The sequence below is a fragment of the Carcharhinus amblyrhynchos genome, chromosome 10 (genome assembly GCF_965287045.1).
Source record: "Carcharhinus amblyrhynchos chromosome 10, sCarAmb.v2.hapA, whole genome shotgun sequence".
Lineage (NCBI taxonomy): Eukaryota > Metazoa > Chordata > Chondrichthyes > Carcharhiniformes > Carcharhinidae > Carcharhinus > Carcharhinus amblyrhynchos.
In genome coordinates, this window is record NC_137333.1 from 2,670,568 (window position 1) to 2,694,808 (window position 24,241).

At 46.3% G+C, this 24,241-nt stretch overlaps 1 protein-coding gene across 3 annotated transcripts in view; it reads left to right on the forward strand.

Moving 5' to 3' along the window:
* The window catches only part of LOC145349516 (dedicator of cytokinesis protein 9-like), a 305,922-nt gene that overhangs the window by 90,974 nt on the left and 190,707 nt on the right, over positions 1 to 24,241 (forward strand). For all 3 annotated transcript variants that reach the window (XM_080198064.1, XM_080198065.1, XM_080198063.1), the window contains exon 2: positions 3,017 to 3,133. In XM_080198064.1, coding sequence (XP_080054190.1) covers positions 3,017 to 3,133 — 117 coding nt within the window. The remainder of the gene's footprint in view (positions 1 to 3,016; positions 3,134 to 24,241) is intronic.

The following is a 24,241-nucleotide window of genomic DNA, read 5'->3' on the forward strand; positions in this document are numbered from 1 at the left end:
ATTTCAGTTGTTGTTTGGCAATGAGTTGTGTAAATGTTTTAGTTCTGTGCAGAGATTACAATTCCAGGCAAAATTCCTGCTGGTGAAAAATGGGAGGATCAGTATTTCTTTTTACCATTATTGATGGCTCACTAATGAAATTGCAGAAGCCGGTCTCCGAAACCCACTCTGCAAAAATCCATCATTGCTGAAGGCTGCTATTTGAAAGAAGGCTGACTGACTGAGCTATTCTGCCTCCTCCACATTCCTGACGAACCGTGGTGGAAAATTGCCCAGATTTTCTGTTCATGAAAGGCACATACATTAACAGGCATGCAAGTGCGTAATTTTGTGCACTGGTGTAACACGAGATTAAAAACAGGAAATGCTGGAAAAACTCAGCAGGTCTGGCAGCATCTGCGGAGAGCATTAGCGTTGCAGATCTGTCTGACTCTAAGCTCTGAACAAGAGCCACACGGACTTGAATCACTGGGGGGCCGTGGGGGGGGGATCTCCTGGCCATTCATGCTGGAATGGTTTTGTGAGGGGTGACAATGGGCAGGCCTCTTGAACAGAATGACTTGTTTCAAGTGTTGCAACACGTGAAGTCCCGAGTCGCTTTTGTACTTTTGCCACTCGGGTTACGATTTAGTTCTGGCTTGGAGCTTGACATTACCTCAGTTGCTTTGTGTAGATGGAAGTCCCCGAGGCGGGAGTAGGAAATGGTGCAGCCAAGTATGAACAGATCCACACCCAGCTATTGTCCGCAACCATGATCTTGCCATCTGACGTTTTGGAGTTAACAGCGTTCTGTATCCGCCTCCTGAGTTATTGGTAAACAAGTGGTTAGCCATTCTGATCTTTGCAGCTGTGCTGAACCAGGCCCCGGAGGGGAGATTTGATTTGAAGTTTACAGGGTATTAATAAGGAACTGATAAATTAGCTGGAAGGACACTGGTTACTGAATCTTGCCCCAAATCACAGATTCTCTACAGTGCAGAAGAAGGCCATTCAGCCCATCAAGTCTGCACCAACCACAATCCCATCCAGGCCCTATCCCCTTAGTCCTGATAGTTACCCTGCTAATCCTTCTAACCTATGCATCCCGGGACACTAAGGGGCAATTTAGCACAGCCAATCAACATAACCAGCACGTCTTTCAGACTGTGGGAGGAAACCGGAGCAACCGGAGGAGTGGAGTTTGCACATTCTCCTCATGTCTGTGTGGGTTTCCTCTGGGTCCTCCAGTTTTCTCCCACAGTCCAAAGATGTGCGGTTTAGGTTGATTGGCCATGCTTAAAAAAAAATTGCCCTTTGTGTCCTGAGATGTGTGGGTTAGAGGGATTAGTGGGTAAATATACAGGGATTTTGGCCCTGCGCAAGGATATTTTGGCCCTGGAGGGAGTGCAGAGGAGGTTTACTAGGCTGATACCGGAGTTGAGGGGATTGAGCTATGAGGAGAGGCTGAATAAACTAGGCTTGTACTCGTTAGAGTTTAGAAGAATGAGGGGAGATCTCATTGAGACGTATAAGATGATGAATGGGATGGATAGGATAGAGGTGGAGAGACTCTTCCCGCTCAAAAAAGACAGTAGGACTAGGGGGCACAGCCTCAAGATAAAGGGGAGGCGGTTTAGAACGGAGTTGAGGAGGAACTTCTTCACTCAAAGGGTGGTGAATCTCTGGAATTCTCTGCCCGTTGAAGTGGTGGAGGCTGCCTCGCTAAATATTTTTAAGAAGCGGGTTGATGGGTTTTTGATAAGAGAGGGGATTAAGGGTTATGGGGAGAGGGCGGGAAAGTGGAACTGAGCCACGACAGATCAGCCATGATCTTATTGAATGGCGGGGCAGGCTCGAAGGGCTAGATGGCCTACTCCTGCTCCTATTTCTTATGTTCTTATGTTATGTTCTTATGATATGGGATTAGGGCCTGGGTGGGATTGTCTCGGTACAGACTCGATGGGCCGAACGGCCTCTTTATGTACTGTAGGGTTTCTGTGATTCTTTCTACATGCACAAAGGCACCAGGACACATCACACACACACACACACACACACACACACACACACACACACACACACACGTGCGGAGTGAGGTTGGCTGATTTCATTCCCTAAGGGACATTAGTGAACCCAATGGGTTTTTACATCAATGGTTATCAATAGACTTTATTATTTGTATTCAATCATTCGCAGACAGGAGGAGAATGTGCAAACTCCACACAGACAGTGAGCCAAGCTGGGAATCGAACCCAGGTCCCTGGAGCTGTGAAGCAGCATGGCTAACCACTGTGCTACTGTGTCTGTATGCTCACATGTGTCTGTGCGTGTGTCTGTATGCTCACATGTCTGTGTGTGTGTGTGTGTGTGTGTGTGTGTGTGCGTGTTATTGTTTTCGCAGCTCACTGTGAAGCCCGAATTACACAATCATCATGTGTGTTCTATTCAGAGGTTGGCCAAAATAATCTTTTCATGTTTCCATCCTGTGCCAGGCTTTTCATTTGCCAAGAACATAATAGATGAAATATAACGTGAGTAAGTGTGATGTTACCCATTTTGATAAAGGCAGAGTATTTCTTCAATGATGAGAGATTGGGATGGGTTGATGTCCAATGTTGTGTCCTTGTTCATGAGTTACTACCAGCTAACACACAGAGGCACAGCGAGCAATTAAGAAGGCAAATGGTATGTTGACCTTCATCACAAGGGGATTTGAGTACAGGAGTGAAGTTGTCTTGCTGCAGTTGTACAGGCTTTCGATGAGATGGCACCTGGAGTGTTGTGAACAGTTTCGGTGTCTGTGTCAGTGAACTGGGCTGTGGCCTTGAAGGAATATATAGCTGCCCTGTTTCCAGTGGTAATCTGGGCTGGGTCACTGTTACTGACTCTGTGACAAGGGACATTTGCTCTGTTGCTGTTCCACCATGAAGAATTGTAGTGCTGACCAAGGCGAGTTGTTTGAATGCTAAGAACTCATCACTTTGGCAATGTAAAACCTTTGGACCTGAACATTTTGTTTTGTGTGATTTCCTTCCAGGCTAAACCAAAGGATATTGAACCAATAGACTACGAGAATGTCTTACTACAGAAGAAAGCACAAATCATCAGTGATCCTTTACGGGACATGCTGCTTTTCCCCAACGATGATTTCCAGGTGGTTATTAACTCCAATTTTAGACTGATAATGTTCCTTGTGCTTTTTCATTTTTGTAGCAATAGATTACTGAGTTCATTCCTGGGCACTGCAACTGAGGAAGGATTTGATTTATTATTGTCACGTATATTGGGATGCAGTGAAAGGTATTGTTTCTTGCACACTATACAGACGAAACATACTGTTCATAGAGAAGGAAAGGAGAGAGTGCAGAATGTAGTGTTACAGTCATAGCTAGGATGTAGAGAAAGATCAACTTAATGCAAGGTAGGTCCAATCAGAAGGCTGACAGCAGCAGGGAAGAAGCTGTTCTTGAGTGTGGAGAGTCTACAGAAGGATCTAGATAGGCTGGGCGAATGGGCCAGGAACTGGCAAATGGAATTTAATGTTGGCAAGTGCGAGGTGGTCCACTTTGGTAGGAATAATGGTAGGAAGGACTATTAGTTACGTGGCGAAAAACTGCAGCAGGCGACGGTGCAGAGGGACCTCGGGGTCCTTGTGCATGAGTCGCAAAAACCCAGCCTGCAGGTGCAGCAGGTGGTCAGGAAGGCGAATGGGATGCTGGCCTTCATAGCGAGGGGGATTGAATATAAAAGTAGGGAGGTCTTGCTGCAGCTGTATAGGGCATTGGTGAGGCCGCAGCTGGAGTACTGTGTGCAGTTTTGGGCGCCGTACTTACGCAAGGATATTTTGGCCTTGGAGGGAGTGCAGAGGAGGTTTACTAGGCTGATACCGGAGTTGAGGGGGTTGAGCTATGAGGAGAGGCTGAATAAACTAGGCTTGTACTCGTTAGAGTTAAGAAGAATGAGGGGAGATCTCATTGAGACGTATAAGATGATGAATGGGATGGATAGGATAGAGGTGGAGAGACTCTTCCCGCTCAGAAAGGACAGTAGGACTAGGGGGCACAGCCTCAAGATAAGGGGGGTGCGGTTTAGAACGGAGTTGAGGAAGAACTTCTTCACTCAAAGGGTGGTGAATCTCTGGAATTCTCTGCCCGTTGAAGTGGTGGAGGCTGCCTCGCTAAATATTTTTAAGACGTGGGTTGATGGGTTTTTGATAAGAGAAGGGATTAAGGGTTATGGGGAGAGGGCAGGAATGTGGAACTGAGCCACGACAGATCAGCCATGATCTTATTGAATGGCGGGGCAGGCTCGAAGGGCTAGATGGTCTACTCCTGCTCCTGTTTCTTATGTTCTTATGTTCTTATCTGTAAAAGTTGGTGAGAGTCGTAACTGGCATGCCAGGTTTCCTTAGTCTTCTGAGAAAGTAGAGGCGTTGGTGGGCTTTCTTAACTATAGTGTCGGCATGGGGTGACCAGGACAGGTTGTTGGCGATCTGGACACCTGAAATCTTGAAGCTCTCGACCCTTTCTACTTCGTCCCCATTGATGTAGACAGGGGCATGTTCTCCTTTACGTTTCCTGAATTTGATGACTATCTCCTTCATTTTGTTGACATTGAGGGAGAGATTATTGTTGCTGCACCAGCTCACCAGATTCTCTATCTCATCCTTGTACTCTGTCAAAATGGTACTGTTGCTAACAAGATTAAAGTGTGAGGACACAGTTACATAGACTAACCTCATACTAACTTAACTATAGAAAATGAAGGACTGACCTAATTGTGGTGTTTCAGATGATTAAAGGATTTGATTGTCTTGATAGAGAGAAACTATTTCCTTTGATAGGGAAGGCATTGGCCTCGTGCTGTTATTGCTAGTTTATTAATCCAGAAAGTCAACGAATGTTCTGGGGACCCGGATTTGAATCCCACCATGGCAGATGATGGAATTTGAATTCAATAAAAAAAATCTGGGTTAAGAATCGAGTGATGACCATGAAACCATTGTCGATTGTCAGAAAAACCCATCTGGTTCACTAATGTCCTTTAGGGACGGTAATCTGCAGTCCTTACCTGGTCTGGCCTACGTGCGACTCCAGACCCACAGCAATGTGGTTGACTCTCAACTGCCCTCCAAGGGCAGCGAGGGATGGACAATAAATGCTGGCCAACCAGCGACACCCATGTCCCACAAATGAATACAAAAAAATTTCCAGAACACGGGGGATAGAACCTTAAAGTTGGAACCAGGTTGTTCGGGAGTGATGTCAGGAGGCGCTTAGTGACACGGAGGGGAGTGGAAATCTGGAATTATCTCCCTCTCCCCAACCCCACTTGAGGCTGGAGGTCAATTGAACATATTCAAACTGAGACTGATAGTCTGTTGTTCAGTCAGGGTATTAAGGGCTAAAGAACCAAGGGAAGTAAATGGAGTTAAGATAAAGATCAGCAAAACCTGATTGAAGGACAGAACATGCCTGATGGGCTGAATGGCCTCCAGATGTGACTTTGTTTAGGAGCCGTTGTGATCTGATTGTGATAAAGGCAACTTCCTCACTGTAACCAAACACTAAATTAAAATAAACATTATTAAATAATGATTTATATTCAAAAAAACTTCCAAGATGATTTCAGAACTATATGTTCATGCAAATGTCACACATAACATCCAGAGTGCCGCGTAACTCAGTACTGAATTGCAGCCTGTGTATGGACTGAACAATACTATTATACCACACAATCCCTACAGGGTAGAAGGAGGCCATTCAGCCCATCGCACATGAGCCAAATCTCCCAAAGAGCATCTCCCTCAGGCCCACACCCTATCCAATCACCGTAACCCGCGCATTCACTGTGGCTAATTCACCTAACCTCAACTTGCTCTAAGGGGCAATTTAGCATGGCCAATCCATCTAACCCGCACGTCTTTCGGACTGTGGGAGGAAACCAGACCACCCGAAGGAAACCCACGCAGACACGGGGAGAACGTGCAGGCTCCACGCAGACAGTTACCCAAGCCGGGAATCGAACTCAGGTCCCTGGCATTGTAAGGCAGCGGTGCTAACCACTGTGCCACCGTGCCGCCTCGACAGAGTTACAGAGGTGGGGAGGGATTTGGATGAAAATTTGAAAATCTAGGTCTGACTTAACCGTGTGTGGGTCAGGGTGAAGAATGGACAAAACTTGGTGGAAACGATGAGGAGGGAGGAAGAGTTTTGGACGGCCTCAGGTTCACAGAAGGTTGAAGGTCAGAGGTCAGCTGGGAGTATTTTGGTCGAGAAAGATATCTGCAGGAAAATAACAAGGCGCAATTTGAAGAAAAGGGTTGCTCCTGCGATTGTTCCCCTTGAATCATGAGGCAATTGAGGTTTTTTATGACAAAGTCAGGGGAGAGGTCACAAGGAAATGTTGCTAGCTTTTTAATCCACAGATGTTGACATACTTTTAACTTTGGCTTGTAAAAGAAAAGCCATATGGAGGAGGCCATGTGTGCTTAATGTGCTAAGCCCTGTTATTATAAATGTTTACTGGTGAAAGCTTAACTCCTGTCAAAGGCACCTACTTGTGTGCGTCTCTGCTGTAGTTCAGTCGTGAGCATTTATCGCCTCTGCGGCGAGAAGGTTATTTTGACAGAGCAGTTAGTCAAGGACTTGCAACCCCCCCTTACACCATCTCGTGACACCGTTTCAAAGAGCAGGCGAGTTCTGTTCAAGTGGGCCAGTGGGTTCCGTTGGCCAACATTACAAGACAAAAGCAGCCATCTCATCCTTGCTGTGGCTCAGTGGTTGGTTGGACCCTGTCTTGCTTCAGACTCAGAAGATTAGGGGTTCAAGTTCCCCTCCAGGACCCGAGCTCAGCTGCCATTCCCATGCAACACCTTGAGAGTGCTGCACTGTTGGCGGTGCTGTCCTTTGGATGGGATGTTAAATTGAGGGCTCCGTTTACCCGCTTGTGAATGTAAAGTGTTCTGTGGCACTATATTGTGAAGAAGAATAGCGGAATTATCCCTGAGATTTTGGTCAATTTTCACCCCTTAATCATTGTCACAAACACAGATGACCTGGTAATGATCACCGTTAGTTGTTGAGTGGGAGCTTGCTGTGTGCAAATTGGTTGCTGCACTTCCTGCATTGAAACAGTGATGGGAATTATTTGATGGGGACAGGTTCCATATCAAACAGTCATTACAATTCAGGTGTAGCTCTCTGGTAGTGGAAGCTTTGGGGTATTTGGTCAATGAAAAGCCTCATTTTCTTCACTTTTTTAAAGATAAAGTCCAATCGTATTTGTTATAGAATTCCTACAATGCGGAAGAAGGCCATTTGGCCCATCAAGTCTGCACTAACCCAACAGGCCCTAACCCCATGCACTTACCTGCCAGCCCCCCTGACTAAAGGGCAGTTTCACAAGGCCAATCCACTTGATCCACACTTCTTGGAATGTGGGAGGAAACCGGAGCACCCGGAGGAAACCCACGCAGACACGGGGAGAACATGCAGGCTCCACACAGACAGTGACCCAATCCGGGCATCGAACCCGGATCTCTGGCGCTGTGAGGCAGCAGTGCTAACCACTGTACCACCATGCCGATTATGCTGATCAGAAACATAAGCAATGGGAGCAGGAACAGGCCATTTGGCCCCTTGAACCTCTTCCATCTAATTGTGGCCTCAGCTCCACTTTCCTGCCTACTCCCCAATCACCCCTGTAGCCCTTCATTTCCTTATCAATGTAAAATCTCTACAGTTTTGAACATATTCAGCCTCCACTGATCTCTGGGAAGAGAATTCTATTCCCCCACCGTGCCGAATTTGATTTAATTACTGCAAAGGCGAAAAAAACACCTTCAACATCTCTCCCGTGCAAATCCAGCAATATAAAGGCGCTACACAAATGCAGGTCTTCTTGTACAATCTGGTGTCTGATTGTGATAAATGCCGGGCGTACTGTTGCTGAAGTAATTTCCCTTGGCCAGATGAGCGGCTGTTTTTGAAAGTAGATGAGAGGAAATTGTACAAGTTTTATGTTTACAAGTGTCCCAGAAACGTTGAAGTTTCACCTGGGAGTTGGAGCCGCTGGAAAAGGTTCAAGGACAAAGTCCTGCATCTTTCCTTCACATCAAGGAGCCACGACATCCTGCCAGGATTTCTCTTTTCATTGTAGAATTGTTGGTGTTACAATAGAAACTTGTATAGTTAGGCCATCTGACTCCGAGCGAGCACATATGCCAAAAAGATAAAACTGCCGTCCGTTTGGCTGTGGGAGCCAGCTGTCTATTGCAGCTCAGAATGGCTGAATATTCTCTTTTATATAAGAACATAAGAAATAGGAGCAGGAGCCGGCCATCTAGCCCTTCGAGCCTGCCCCGCCATTCAATAAGATCATGGCTGATCTGAAGTGGATCAGTTCCACTTTCCTGCTTTCTCCCCTTAATTCCCTTGTCTATCAGAAACCTATCTACCCGTGACTTAAATATATTCAGCGAGGCAGCCTCCACCACTTCAACGGGCAGAGAATTCCAGAGATTCACCACCCTTTGTGTGAAGAAGTTCCTCCTCAACTCCGATCTAAATTGACTCCCCCGTATATCCTGATGTTGTTGGCTCAGAGCGCTGGGGAGAGGCTTTTGTTGCCTCTTCTTTAATTGTGTCTAACTTGGTGAGCCTTCTGTCAGAGGGTTATTTGTTTTGGTCTCACTAAGTGTGTTTGAGGCTGGGTTCTTGATCGACAAGGGAGTCGTTTGGTTGGGGGGGGGTGGAGGTGGGGAAGGGGGCAGACAGGAAAGTGATGTTGGGACCTCAATCAGATCACCCCCAATGATCTTATCAAATGGCTGGAGCAGGCGTGAAGGGGCTGAATGGCCTGATCCAATGTTCCTGTGACATTTACAGCATTGATACATTAATCCCTGGCAAGGGATTGGATGAAGCGGCGATACGTTACAGAGTCTTCCTGTTGTGGTTTTTCTGCTATCTTGCCTGTCTAAGGCAGGGAACACAGTAAAAAGTCTGACAACACCAGGTTTTAGTCCAACCTATTTATTTGATAATATACTCGCAAGCCGGCATACCCACATTAAGGCAGGGAACACAGGGAAAGATCCAGTGGAAATGTTGAAAGTGATGTTACTGTGTTGCTGCGTTGTCTAAGGGGTGAGTGAGAATGAAAAGAAGGTGGCCGAAATAGAATGGGAATGGAGGGATATGGTCCCTAGAAGGGTAGGGGGTTTGAGTTCAGTCAGATAGCATGGTCGGTGCAGGCTTGGAGGGCCGAAGGGCCTGTTCCTGTTCTGGAATTTTCTTCACTCTGTATTCTTTGACACTCTACCACCTCGTCCGCCCCAGATGGAAATCTCCGTTGACCGTGGGTGGGATTTTACGATCTCGCCCGAGCGATGCTGTAAGATCCTGCCAGGAGTCTCCCAAACATCAAAAAGTCACCCCTCAAAAAAAATCTCACGGTGGCGCAGTGGTTAGCACCGCTGCCTCACAGCGCCAGGGACCCGGGTTCCATTCCCGGCTTGGGTCACTGTCTGTGTGGAGTCTGCATGTTCTCCCCATGTCCGTACGGGCTTCTGCCCACAGTCTGAAAGATGTGCTGGCTGGGGTGCATTGGCCCACGCTAAATTCTCCCTCAGTGAAACCGAACAGGAGTGTGGCGAGAAGGGAGTTTTCACAGTAACTTCATTGCGGTGTTAATGTAAGGTTACTTGTGACACTAATGAATAAACCCAACATAAAAAAAGCTCCAAGGAGCCCGGTTTAAATAATACAATGGATTTTGACCCCGTGTCAAGTGTAACTTTTGCAATTGATAGATTTTTGTTATCAAGGGTCTCAAGGTAAAGGAGTTGGGTCACAAATCTCGCTCAATTCTGGACCATGTTTATGGTCCAAATAAACGGCCTCTTCCTGACCTCTTATTTCCCTGGATTAAGTTCTTGATCCATCAGTGCCGCATACGCCACAAACTACCCCACAGCTCAGCTGGAGATGATTTACAATCACCCACTTCAGTGTGTGGTTCTCGATCTCGAATTACCCTTCAGAAGCTCACAGTGAGCCAACCTCTTGACCGAGTGTCTGGCTGGGCTGTTTCAGAGACAGTGACACTGGATCTGGATTCACGTACAGACCAGCTGAGGAAAATCTCTTTAATTAAAGAGCATGAGTGCATCAGATATCTTTTTGATCTGGTTATTTCATTAATGGTGTTTAAGTGGCTTTGCGAGAAGGGAATTTTTGTCTCTTGGTGGTTAATTCTGGTTTCTGGGCACCGTCTTGAGGAATGTGCTCATGTCGCTCCCGTCCTTGTCAAGAAGGCCTCGCAGGTGGAGGATGTGGTCAAGAAGGCGTACGGTGTACTGGCCTTCATTAATCAAGGGATTGAGTTTAGGAATCGGGAGGTAATGCTGCAACTTTATAAGTCCCTTGTCAGGCCCCACTTGGAGTACTGTGCGCAGTTCTGGTCGCCTCACTATAGGAAGGATGTAGAAGCTATTGAAAGGGTACAGAGGAGATTTACAAGGATGTTGCCTGGACTGGGAGGCATGCCTTATGAAGTTAGGTTGAGGGAGCTGGGACTCTTTTCCCTGGAGAGACGAAGGTTGAGAGGCGACCTGATAGAAGTTTATAAAATGTTGAGAGGAATAGATAGGGTGGATTCTCAGAGACTATTTCCCCGGGTTGAAATGGTCGCTACGAGAGGACACAGATTGAAGGTGTGGGGAGGCAAGTACAGAAGTGATGTTAGGGGTAAGTTTTTCACTCAGAGGGTGGTGAGTGAATGGAATCGGCTGCCGTCAGTGGTGGTGGAGGCGAACTCGCTGGGGTCTTTTAAAAGACTTCTGGATGAGTATATGGGATTTAATGGGATTGGGGGTTATAGATAGGTCTATGGATTGGTAGGTGTTAATGTGATCGGCGCAACTCGTGGGCCGAAGGGCCTGTTTGTGCTGTAGTGTTCTATGTTCTAAGAACTGAACCCAGTGTCAAACATAAAGCATCTTAAAGAGTCGCCCCTCAAAAGTCATATATGTTCTGATTCTGCACATATTACTTTCCTGTATTGAGGACGGCATGGTGGTATAGTGGTTAGCACTGCTGCCTCACAATGCCAGGGAGCTGAGTTCGATTCCCAGCTTGGGTCACTGTCTGTGTAGAGTCTGCATGTTCTCCCCGTGTCTGCATGGGTTTCCTCAAAGACGTGCTTGTTAGGTGGATTGGCCATGATAAATACTCCCTCAGTGTACCCGAACAGGTGCTGCAGTGTAGCGATTCGGGCATTTTCATTGCAGTGTTAAGGTAAACTGACTTGTAATAATAAATAAATAAACTTTAAACTTCAAGAAATGAGCCTTTTGACTTGTCAGTATTTCCCCCAAAACACAGGTTGTATTTACACAGTAAACTCAATCCTCTCAGTATACTCAATCCTCTCTAAGCTGCAAGGTATGGGTTGAAGCTGATACCTGTGTAACACTCTGTAGAGGCTCTTTGCTCTCAATTCACTCCAGAGTCAATATGAATGGAACAGCTCTCAATGGATAGAGAAATGGAAGCTGCTTTGAAAAGATATTAATGCTTGTTAATGCGAGGACTATCTTATCTGTGGCCAGCAATAAACCTAAGGGCAAAAACACTCCAAAGATACCACAGAGGGATAAGTAAATGGATCAGCAAGGTAAGTGGGTTCAAGAATGTGTGAACTTCCAGATGAATAGTTTGGAAGTGATGGAGCTGACAGCTTTGAGATACTTTGTTGACAGGGATTCTGATGTGGATGTTTTATCCACACATGCGTTTAATCTTCACAGCTGCGCCATTCTCCCTCTGACCCCTGGCTTGAGGTTATAATTGTCATAGACATTTACAACACGGAAACAGGCCCTTTGGCCCAACTTGTCCATGCTGCCCTTTTTTTTAAACCACTAAACTATTCTTAATTGCCCATGTTTGGCCCATATCCCTCTATACCCATCCTACCCATGTAACTGTCAAAGATAAAATTGTACCCACCTCTACTACTGCCTCTGGCAGCTTGTTCCAGACACTCACCACCTTTTGTGTGAAAACATTGCCCCTCCGGACCCTTTTGTATCTCTCCCCTCTCACCTTAAACCTATGCCCTCTAGTTTAGAGTTCCCTGCCTTTGGGAAAGGAGGTTGGCTATCTAGCTGATCTGTGCCCCTCATTATTTTATAGACCTCTATAAGATCACCGTTTACCTCCTATGCTCCAGAGAAAAAAGTCCCAGTCTATCCAGCTTCTCCTTATAACTCAAACCATCAAGTCTCGGTAACATCCTAGTAAACCTTTTCTGCACTCTTTCTAGTTTAATAATATCCTTTCTGTAATAGGGTGACCAGAATTGTACACACATTCCACATATGACCTTACCAATGTCTTGTACAATTTCAACAAGACATTCCAACTCATAGAATCATACAAACCCTACAGTGCAGAAAGAGGCCATTTGGCCCATCGAGTCTGCACCGAGCACAATCCCACCCAGGTCCTACCCCCATATCCGTCCATATTTTACCCACTAATCTCTCCAACCTAAGCATCGCAGGATGCTAATGGGCAATTTTAGCATGGCCAATCAACCTAACCCGCACATCTTTGGACTGTGGGAGGAAACCGGAGCACCCGGAGGAAACCCACGCAGACACAGGGAGAATGTGCAAACTCCACACAGACAGTGACCCGAGCTGGGAATCGAACCCAGGTCCCTGGCGCTGTGAGGCAGCAGTGCTAACCCTGTGCCAACATGCCACCCCATTTTTGAAGAAGAGGCTTGGATTTCAATCACTTGAGAATGTTACCTGTGTACAAGCCAAAGCCCACCTTCTGCTGAAAAATATGCACTCAGGAACACACCCTTTACTCCAGTGTACACGGGATTTTGATAGTGCCATTGAGGAGAAACTATTTCTGGTGTCACAAGGATTATTAACCAGAGGGCACAGGTTTAACGTAATTGAGCAAAAAGAACCAATGGGGGAAGATGAGGTGAAATTGTTTTGCAAACAGTGAGTTATAATTCTGTAAGGAATGTGGGAGAAACTTCTTGACATTGGTGAGAATGTGGAACTCGCTACCACAGGGTGGCACAGTAGTTAGCACTGCTGCCTCACAGCACCAGAGACCCGGGTTCAATTCCGGGCTTGGGTCACTGTCTGTGTGGAGTTTGCATGTTCTCCCCATGTCTGCGTGGGTTTTCTCTGGGTGCTCTGGTTTCTTCCCACACTCCAAAGATGTGCGGGTTGGGTGGATTGGCCATTCTAAATTGCCTCTTAGTGTTAGAGGGACTGAGCTAGGGTAAATGCATGGGGTTGCGGGGATAGCGTCTGGGTGGGATTGTAGTCGGTGGAGACTCGATGGGCCAAATGGCCTCCTTCTGTACTGCAGAACTCTATGATTCCAGGAAGTGGCTGAGTTGAATTGTTATAGATACATCTGATGGGGAAGGTAGGTAAACACACAAAGGAGAAGGGAATAGAAGAATATGTTGATAGAGGGAAGATCATGGAGGATTGGGAGGAGGCTCATATGGAGCCTAAACACCATCACAGGACAGTGTTGTAAATAAAGTTTAAGTTTATTTATTATTGTCACAAGTAGGCTGACATTAACGCTGCAGTTAAGTTACTGGGAAAATCCCCTAGTTGCAACACTCCAGCACTTGTTCGGGTACACTGAGGGAGAATTTAGCATGACCAATCCACCTAACCAGCATGTCTTTCAGACTGTAGGAGGTAACCGGAGCACCTGGAGGAAACCCACGCAGACACGGGGAGAATGTGCACACTCCGCACAGACAGTGACCCAGGCCAGGAATTGAACCTCCCTGGTGTTGTGAGGCAGCAGTGCCAACCACTGTGTGTAACCTCATCAGAAATGATGCTCAAAGATCTCATGCAAACAAAGGGTTAAAGATAGTTTGGATGGTTGTTACCTCCGTATCATTGTCGGCAGTGCTGGGTCCTGTTTCGAGAGAGAATTTGGATTTGGTCTGAGGTGTGAGGGTTAGGAAGATGCTGAAGAGGCTGGCATGTGTGGAGAGTTGAAGCAGAGACCACTGTGTCTTCTCGAAGAAGAACAGATGGAGTTTAGAGGAAGCAGAATTGTGGGAGACAGTATGGATTAATGTTGAGTTGCTACGGATGGTGCCATCATGATAAGCTGAATGGTCTCCTTCTGTTCACAGAATCCCTACTTTGCAGGAGGAGGCCATCTTATTTAGGTTCTCTCCACCATCCCATCCCCGTAACCCCACATATTTCCCATGGCTAATGCCCCTAATCTACACACCTTGAGTACTAAAGGCAATTTAGCCTGGCCAACCCACCTAACCAGCACATCTTTGGACTGTGGGAGGAAACAAGAGCACCCGGAGGAAACCCACACACAGACACGGGGAGAATGGTGTAGAAACCTCTACGGAATGCCTGGTTTGAAATACCGCGTTGCAATGCTGTTATATTACACTCAGGGCAAAAATATCTTTGTTGTTTATGTATGTATTTAGAAAAGAAAGACTTGCATTTATGTAGCACCTTTATGTTGAACCTCAGCATGTCCCAAAAAGCTTTACCACCAATGAAATACTTTTGAACTATAGTCAGCGTTAGAAGGTCAAAAATACAGCACTCATTCTCTGCACAGTAAGATCCCGTAAACTGTAATGTGGTAATGAGCAGGTAACTATTGGTGTGTGATGTCCAGTTGAAGGATAAATTGGCCAGGGCACTGGCCCCTGCACCTCAATGAAATATTCCCCATGTGATATTTTTCATCCGCTTGGGAGGGTAGTTAGGGAATTGAAAGCACCTTTGACAGTGCAGCACTCCCTCGCGTGCGGGTGTCAGGTATCAGCCTATATTTTTTATATTCAGTTGTGGGACATGGGTGCCACTGGCTGGCTGGCATTTATCGCCCATCCCCAGTTTCCCTTGGAGGGCACTTGAGAGTCAACCACAATCCTGTGGCTCTGGAGTGACATGTAGGCCAGACCGGGTAAGGATGGCAGATTTCCTTCCCTCAAGGCTTTTTCCAACAATTAACAATGGTTTCACGGTCATCAGCAGATTCGTAATTCCAGATGTTTTTGTGTTTTAGCATCTCAAATGAGATTTGAACTCTCAGAATCATACAATGCAGAAGAGGCCCTTCAGCCCATCAAGTCCACACCGACACATTAGAAACACCTGAACTCCCACCTAATCCCATTTAGCAGCACTTGGCTCATAGCCCTGAACGTTACAATGTGCCAAGTGCTCACCCTGATACTTTTTAAAGGATGTGAGGCATCCCGCGTCCCCCACCCTCCCAGGCAGCGCGTTCCAGACCGTCACCATCCCCTGAGTAAAAAGATTTCTCCTCACATTCCCCCCCCCCCCGCCAAACCTCCTGCCCCTCACCTTGAACCTATGTCCCCTCGTGGCTGACCCATCAACAGAAGAGAACAGCTGCTCCCTAACCACTCTGTCCGTGTCCCTCGTAATCTTGCACCCCTCGATCAGGTCGCCCCTCTGTCTCCAGAGAAATCTCAGAACCTCCTTACAAGCTCGAGTGAGAGTGCTGCCTACACAACTGGGCTGAGGGATGAGGTGAGTCACTGAGTCAGTCCACAGGGGATTAAAGTGCTCATTTTACTGTGTGTTTTTCATGATCTGCTAATCTCTAAGGTTTGTGGATGAAAGGGTTTTGTAAGCTTTTATTTGTGATAGCCACTCCCTTAACACAGAGACAAAGGGGCCTTGTTAAAAATAAAGCTATTTTTATCTTCTATTGACCGAGTCTGTCAACAGAATTTCCCCCTTTTTTACAAAGGATGAAAACTCTGCTTCCATCTATTGTAAAGAGACTTGAGAGTGAAAAAAATTACAGGAAGATCACTTTGCTAATTGACAGATCCATGAATTAATTTCAATCTTCCAAATATTTGCAGTTTCTTTCTATTTGTGTGAAGTGACAGAGGGGAGGTGGTATTGTTACTGAACTAGTAATCCAGAAACCTAGGGTAATACTCTGGGGACCTGAGTTCGAATCCCACCATGGTGGATGGTGAAATTAAAAGTCTAACAATGTCACAAAAACCCATCTGGTTCATTAATTTTTTTTATTCATTCGTGGGACGTGGGTGTTGCTGGCTGACCAGCATTTTATTGCCCATCCCTAGTTGCCCTTGGGTGGCAGTTGTGAGTCAACCGCATTGCTATGGCTCTGGAGTCACGTGTAGGCCAGACCGGGTAAGGTCAGCAGATTTCCTTCCCCAAAGGGTATTAGTGAACCAGACGGGTTTTTCCAACAATCGGCGATGGTTTCATGGTCACCAGTAGATTCTTAATTCCAGACATTATTTTTATTGAATTCAAATTCCACCAGCTGCCGTGGCAGGATTCGAACCCGGGTCCCCAGAACATTAGCTGAGTTTCTGGGTTAATTGTTCAGCGATAATCCCTCTAGGCCATCGCCTCTCCTTTTGGGAAGGAAATCTGTCGTGCTTTCCCTGGCCTACATGTGACTCCAAAGCCACAGCAACGTGGTTTACTTTTAAATGCCCTCAGGGATGGGCAATAAATGCTGGTCCAGCCACTGATGCCCACATCCCGTGAATGAATAAGAGAAATACTCTGCAAGAAAGGATGAGGAGAGGCAATGGAAACAAGTTTGTGTGTGCGAGTGTGCATATGTGTACATATGCTCCAAAAATACCAGCAAATGGTGGCACAGTGGTTAGCACTGTTGCCTCACAGCGCCAGGGACCCAGGTTCAATTCCGGTCTTGAGTCACTGTCTGTGTGGAGTTTGCACAGTAAAAAGTCTGACAACACCAGGTTTTAGTCCAACCGATTTATTTGATAATAGACTCACAAGCTTTCGGGGTTAGCCCCTTCGTCAGGTGAATGGAGAGTTCTGGCCTCAGACAGAGCATATAAAGCACAGACAGTTCAGAGATTACTGATTAGAATGTGAATCCTTACACCTAAACTGCTGTTCAAGACCTGAAGTGGCTGACAATGTGAGTGGAAGGAGCACTGATCAGAGTTGCTGAACAGAGACTGATAGCCAAGTTCCGCACACATGAGGACGGTCTCAACAGGGATCTTGGGTTCATGTCGCACTATCTGTAACCCCCGTGACTTGCCTGGGTTTGCAAAACCTCACTTACTGTACTGTCTGGAGACAATACACATCTCTTTAACCTGTGATCAGTGCTCCTTCCACTCACATTGTCAGCCACTTCAGGTCTTGAACAGCAGTTTAGGTGTAAGGATTCACATTCTAATCAGTAATCTCTAAACTGTCTGTGCTTTATATGCTGTGTCTGAGGCCAGAACTCTCCATTCACCTGACGAAGGGGCTAACCCCAAAAGCTTGTGAGTCCATTATCAAATAAATCGGTTGGACTAAAACCTGGTGTTGTCAGACTTTTTACTGTGTTTACGCCAGTCCAACGCCGGCATACCCACATCATGTGTGGAGTTTGCACATTCTCCCCGTGTCTGCCTGGGTTTCCTTCGGGTGCTCCAGATTCCTCCCAGATCCAGACATGTGTGGGTTAGATGGATTGGCCATGCTAAATTGTTCCTTAGTGTCCCAAAACGTGTAGAGTTAGGGGGATTAGTGGGGTAAATATGTGGGGTTATAAGGATAGAGTCTACGTAAGATACTCTTGTTGGAAAATCGGTGCAAAATCGATGGGCCGAATGACCTCTGTCTGCACTGTAGGGATTCTACGATTCTGTGATACAGGTGGGGGCATGCAGGGGTGTGTGTGTGGGAGGGGGGGGGGTAGGTGCATGGGGAGCGATTGTGTGTTTGTGTATGTATGCAGGAGTACGGAAGCATGTGTGAGCGTACGTGGGTGTGTGTGTGTGTGTATACGCAAACTATAAATAGAGGCATAGAGTACAAAACAAGGAAGTTATGCTAAAGCTGTTATAATCACTGGTTAGGCCTCAGCAGGAATATGGTATATTGTGGGCACCACAGTTTAGAAAGGATGTCGAGGCTTTATAGAGGTGCAGAGAAGATTTAAGATCTTAAGAAATAGGACTAGGCCATTCAGCCCATCAAGCCTGCTCCACCATTTGATCAGATGGCTAAATGAGAAATTTGTCACTGGAAGGGTACAAGGGATGAAGCTCATGTGATGAGGCTGGACACGTTAGGATTCTTCTCCTGAGAGTAGGAGGAGGATTTTTAAGAATGGTTTTCACAAACATTGATGGAGTAAATAAGGAGAAGCTGCCAGAGGACACAAATTGGTGGAAAATCCAAAGGAAAGGTGAGACATGTCCCTCCCTGCGGCGTGAAGCAATCCGGTATCCTAAACCTTTCCAAACGGACGATGCAAAAGTCAACCCCTTTTAACACCGTGCCAAGCGACTGTTTCAGAGCTACAAGTTTGAACGAATCAGTCCATCAGACCTTATGATATAGGAGCAGAATTAGGCCATTCAGCCCATCGAGTCTACTCTGCCATTCAATCGTGGCTGATACATTTCTCAACCCCATTCTTCCACCTTTTCCCCATAAACCCTGATTCCTTTACCAATCAAGAACCTATCTATCTCTGTTTTAAATACACTCAATAATCTGGCCTCCACAGCCTTCTGTGGCAATGAATTCCACAGCATCACCACCCAGTGGCTGAAGAAATTCCTCCTCATTTCAGTTCTAAAGGGTTATCCCTTTAGCCTGAGGCTGTGCCCTCGGATCCTAGTCTCGCTGACTCATGGAAACCCCACGTCCACTCTGTCTAGGCCTTTGGGTATTCTGTAAGTTTCCATGAGATCCCTCTCTTCCTTTTAACCTCCATCGAGTACAAACCCAGCGCCTTTATCAGTCCCGGGATCGCTCTCCAAGTTCAGCACATCCTTCCTTCCTTTTGTAGGTGATGGGGAGATTTCTTTTTTACACAGTCTGTTGTGATGTGGAATGCTTTGCCCAAAAGGGTAATGGAAGCAGATTTGGTATTATTTTTTAAAAGGGAATTGGATAAGTGGTTCAAAGAATCCCTGCAGTCCAGGAGTAAGAAGTCTCAGAACACCAGGTTAAAGTCCAACAGGTTTATTTGGTAGCAAACGCCACTAGCTTTTGGAGCACTGCCCCTTCATCAGATAAGTCAGAGTTCTGTTCACAACAAGCATATAAATATATAAACTCAACTTACAAAATAATGGTTGGAATGTGAGTCTTTATAGATAATCAAGTCTTAAAGATACAGATTATTTGAGTGGAGAGAGGGTTAAGCACAGGTTAAAGAGATGTGTATTGTCTCCAGCCAGGACAGTTAGTGAGATTTTGCAAGCCCAGGCAAGTTGTGGGGGTTACAGATAGTGTGACATGAACCTAAGATCCTGGTTGAGGCCGTCCTCATGTGTGCGGAACTTGGCTATCAGTCTCTGTTCAGCGACTCTGCGCTGTTGTGTGTTGTGAAGGCCGCCTTGGAGAATGCTTACCCGAAGGTCAGAGGCTGAATGTCCGTGACCACTGAAGTGTTCACCAACAGGAAGGGAACAGTCTTGCCTGGTGATTGTCAAGTGGTGTTCATTGATCTGTTGTCGTAGCGTCTGCATGGTCTCCCCAGTGTACCATGCCTCAGGACATCCTTTCCTGCAGCGTATCAGGTAGACAACATTGGCCGAGGTGCAAGAGTATGTACCGTGTACCTGGTGGATGGTGTTCTCACGTGAAATGATGGTATCCGTGTCGATGATCCGGCATGTCTTGCAGAGGTTGCTGTGGCAGGGTTGTGTGGTGTTGTGATCACTGTTCTCCTGAAGGCTGGGTAGTTTGCTGCGAACAATGGTCTGAGGTTGTGAGGTTGTTTAAAGTCAAGAAATGGGGGTGTGGGGATGGCCTTAGCAAGATGTTCGTCTTCATTAATGACATGTTGAAGGCTCTGGAGAAGATGTAGCTTCTCCGCTCCCGGGAAGTACTGGACGACGAAGGGTACTCTGTCCGCTGTGTCCTGTGTTTGTCTTCTGAGGAGATCGCTGCGGTTTTTTGTTGTGGGTGCATCGGAACTGTCGATCTATGAGTCGAGCACCATATCCTGTTCTTGTGAGGGCATCTTTCAGCGTCTGGAGGTGTCTGTCACGATCCTCCTCATCTGAGCAAATCCTGTGTATGCGGAGGTCTTGTCCGTAGGGGATGGCTTCTTTAACGTGTTTAGGGTGGAAGTTGGAGAAGTGCAGAAGGAGGCTGTTTGACCCATCAAGTCTGTGCCAACTCTCCAACACAGCATCCCACCTCAGCTCAATGGGCATAACGCCGCATATTTACCCCACCAATCACTCCAACCAACATATTTATGTCAGAAAAATTTTCCATAGGTAATTCGCCTAACCTGCACATCATTGGAAACCAGACCACCTGGAGGAAACTCATGCAGACATGGGGAGAACGTGCAAACTCCACACGGGCAGTGACCCAAGGCTGGAATTGAACCTGGCTCCCTGGCGCTGTGAGGCAGCAGCGCTAACCACTCTGCCATCGTGCCACCATGGTTGAAGGGCAGAAATTTTGAGGGTTATGGGAAAAGCGCAGGGGAGTGAGATTGAGGATGCCTCTCTGAGCAGAGGCACAATCAGGCTGGATTTTAAGTTGCTGGGAAGTAGCTTTAGCTCTGTAAAAAAAAATTCCCATAGTAAAAGAGCCAAGAAGATTGGGCTAGGTTTGGGATTTGAGTGTCAGAGTCTCGCTGCCACAGTTTGGGTTTGACACTGAGTGGGCAACTGGAACCGTGACAAGACCAACATGTTCGAGCTTCGATGTGATTGGAACGTCCCGGGACAGTAAACGTTCACGGATGTGAGAGTTTCCCTGGTGTGTTAGTGTATCTGCACGGTCAAATGTCCTACATCCCCCAGTATTGCTGAGACAGTGGAATGGGGCCCTCTGCCAAAAATATACTTTCAATTTAAATCTGTTTTTGAATGAAAGCAACTGCAAAGAATCATGAATCCTGTCAGCATTAATGCTGCAAGAAGAGAAACTATATTGTTAAGAAAAACAAGCATATCAATTTTAATCCACTTTTGTCCTGAAGAGTTTGTGTAATATCTCCTTTTGCTCCTCTCTCATCTCACTTTTTCTTTTTTCTTTTTTCCTCTCTTTCCTCCTCCCTGTTGGTTCCTTTCTCACTTTCTGTCTCTCATTCCCACCTTTCATTTCCTCTCTCTCTCTCTCTTACTGTCAATCACTTCCTCTCTTTTTGTCCCTCTTTTTCCCCTCTTTTTTTCCTCTCTCTCTCTCTCTCTCTCTCTCCCTCTCCCTCCCTCTCTCTCTCTTTCTCTACTTCACTCTTCTCTTAAGCTTTCTTTATTTCTCCCTTCCAATTTTTCTCTCTCCCTCTATATTTTCCTCTCTCCCAATTTCCTTTCTGCTTTCTGTATTTCATTCTTTCTCTCTATTTCTCTGTTTCCATTTCTCTGTCTCTCTATTTGTGTGTCTCTCTCTGTTTCTCTGCCTGCCCCCCCTCCCTCTCCTCTCTCTGTCTGTCTCCCTTGTGTTTGTGTATTTTGGGTTTGCCCCTAATGGTTACAGTGAGTGAAATACTGAGCGAGTGATTTTGAAGCAATGATTTGCTGGAACTGTTCTGTCTCTGGATGATCTCTGAACAGATAATTATGTTGTTTATTCTGTGGAACTGACAGCCCCCTCTTTATAAAAGAAAAAACCAAACTGCTTTGAGGTGGAAATGCTTCCCCAAAGATGTTATTGAAAGTTAGAAGGAGACGCAAAGTTGTGCTTGGTCCAAGTTCAGGAAGTGAAATTGGCAGCTGTTGAAATGAGGTGAAATGTGTTTTAAATTCACTCAGTGCAGCTTGGGTAAACCAGATGGTTAACTTTCCAACAGGGGGTGACGCCTACGCCAGTTGGCATTTATTGAGTTATCCGAGTGTTTGGAAATGCAAATGCAAAGCCGACATTTGGTGTCCCTGATTTTGCTCTGTGTCCAAGTGAAGTTTAGCTTGGGTCTTGAAAGAAAAACTAAGTCAGGAGAGCTGGCGGAACAGTGGGGGTGAATTTGAATTGTCTGAAGCCGGATGTTAATGTGTCCGACTGCAATCCCATTAATCAGTTATTTACACCGTACGTTTCACTCCATCAAACGTCCCAGGGCACTGTGCAGCAGCATTATCGGACAGAGTTTTGACAGAGAGCCGCACGAGATATAGGACAAGAGCTCGATCAAAGAGGTAGTGTTAAGGAGACGTGTGAAGGGAGCGAGCTGGAGAGGTGGAGGGATTTAGCACAGGAATTCCAAAATGAAGGACCACGGCAACTGAAAGTACAGCCACCAGTGGCAGAGAGATAGATGCACTAAGCGTCCATCCATTGGGAGAGCGTGGAGATCGTGGAAGGCTGGAGGAGGTCATGATGTGGAGATGCCGGCGTTGGACTGGGGTAAACACTATAAGAAGTCTCAGCTTAAAGTCCAACGGGTTTATTTGGCAGCAAATGCCACTCACCTGACAAAGGAGCAGTGCTCTGAAAGCTAGTGGCTTTTACTACCAAATAAACTTGTTGGACTTCAACTTGGTGTCGTGAGACTTCTTACTGCTGGAGGAGGTTACAGAGGTAGGGAGGGGAGAGGCCGCGGTTTCTCCTGCCTCAGTCTGTCCCTTTCCAAGCCCAAGGGACAACTGAGGTTCGAGGTGACCTCCCCAATTACAGCACTGGTTGTAAGCTGCTCTGGAGACCATCTGCTTACCCTCTGAACCCTGGGAAGACCTCAAACTGATGCTAATGAATGTTGCCCACCCTGTCCAAGCTTCAGTAATTTGGTATCTCTTGTTTTAATTAAATGAATGCTGAAAGTTGGAACACTTTGGTCAATTAGCAATTAGTAATGGTCTGGCATGCAAACAAGAGTTCACGTACCCACATTCTTTCAAAATTGCTGCAGATGATTTGATTTGATTTATTACTGTCACATATATTGGGATACAGTGAAAAGTATTGTTTTTTGCGCACTATACAAACAAAGTATACAGTTCATAGAGTACATAGGGGAGAAGGAAAGGAAAGGGTGCAGAATGTAGTGATACAGTCATAGCTGAGGTGTAGAGAAAGATCAATTTAATATAAGGTCGGTCTGTTCAAAAGTTTATTTGGCAGCAGGGAAGAAGCTGTTCTTGGGTTGATTGGTACGTGACCTCAGACTTTTGTGTCCTTTTCATAGAACATAGGACATAGAACATTACAGCACAATACAGGCCCTTTGGCCCTCAGTGTCGTGCTGAGTTATATCCAATCCCAAGATCAAGCTATCCCTCTCCCTGTAATTCTGGTGTGCTCCATGTGCCTACCCAATAACCACTTGAAAGTTCCTAAAGTGTCCGACTCCACTATCACAGCAGGCAGTCCATTCCACACCCCAACCACTCTGAGTAAAGAACCTACCTCAGACATCCCTCCTATATCTCCCACCATGAACCTTTATAGTTATGCCCCCTAGTAACAGCTACATCCACCTGAGGAAATAGTGTCCGTGAGTCCACTCTATCTGTCCCTCTCGTCATCTTATAAATCTCTATTAAGTTGCCTCTCATCCTCCTCCGCTCTAAAGGGAAAAGCCCCAGCTCCCTCAACCTTTTCTCATAAGACCTACCTTCCAAACCAGGCAGCATCCTGGTAAATCTCCTCTGCACTCTCTCCAATGCTTCCACATCCTTCTTATGATGTGGTGACCAGACCTGCACGCAATATTCCAAATGTGGCCTCACATTTTCCGTCTTTCTCAACGGAAGAAGGTGGAAGAGAGTATATCCAGGATGCATGGGGTCCTTGATTATGCTAGCTGCTTTTTTTGAGGCAGTCAGCATAAGTGTAGACGGAGTCAATAGGTGTGAAGCTGGTCTGTGTGATGGACTGGGCTATGTTCATAACCCTTTGTAGTTTTTTTGCAGTCTTGGGCAGAGCAGGAGCCATACCAAGCTGTGATACACCCGGAAAGGATGCTTTCTATGGTGCATCTGTGAAAATTGGTAAGAGTTGTAACTGACATGCTGAATCTTCTTGGCCTCCTGAGAAAGTAGAGACATTGGTGAGCTGCCTTAATATAGTGTCGACATGGGGGGACCAGGACAGGTGGTAACTGGATTGATTAGTAAGTTTACGGACAACACAAAGTTTGGTGGATTTGCGGATAGCGATGAAGACCATCAGAGGATACAGCAGGATATAGATCAGTTGGAGACTTGGACAGAAAGATGGCAGATGGAATTTAATCCAGACAATTGT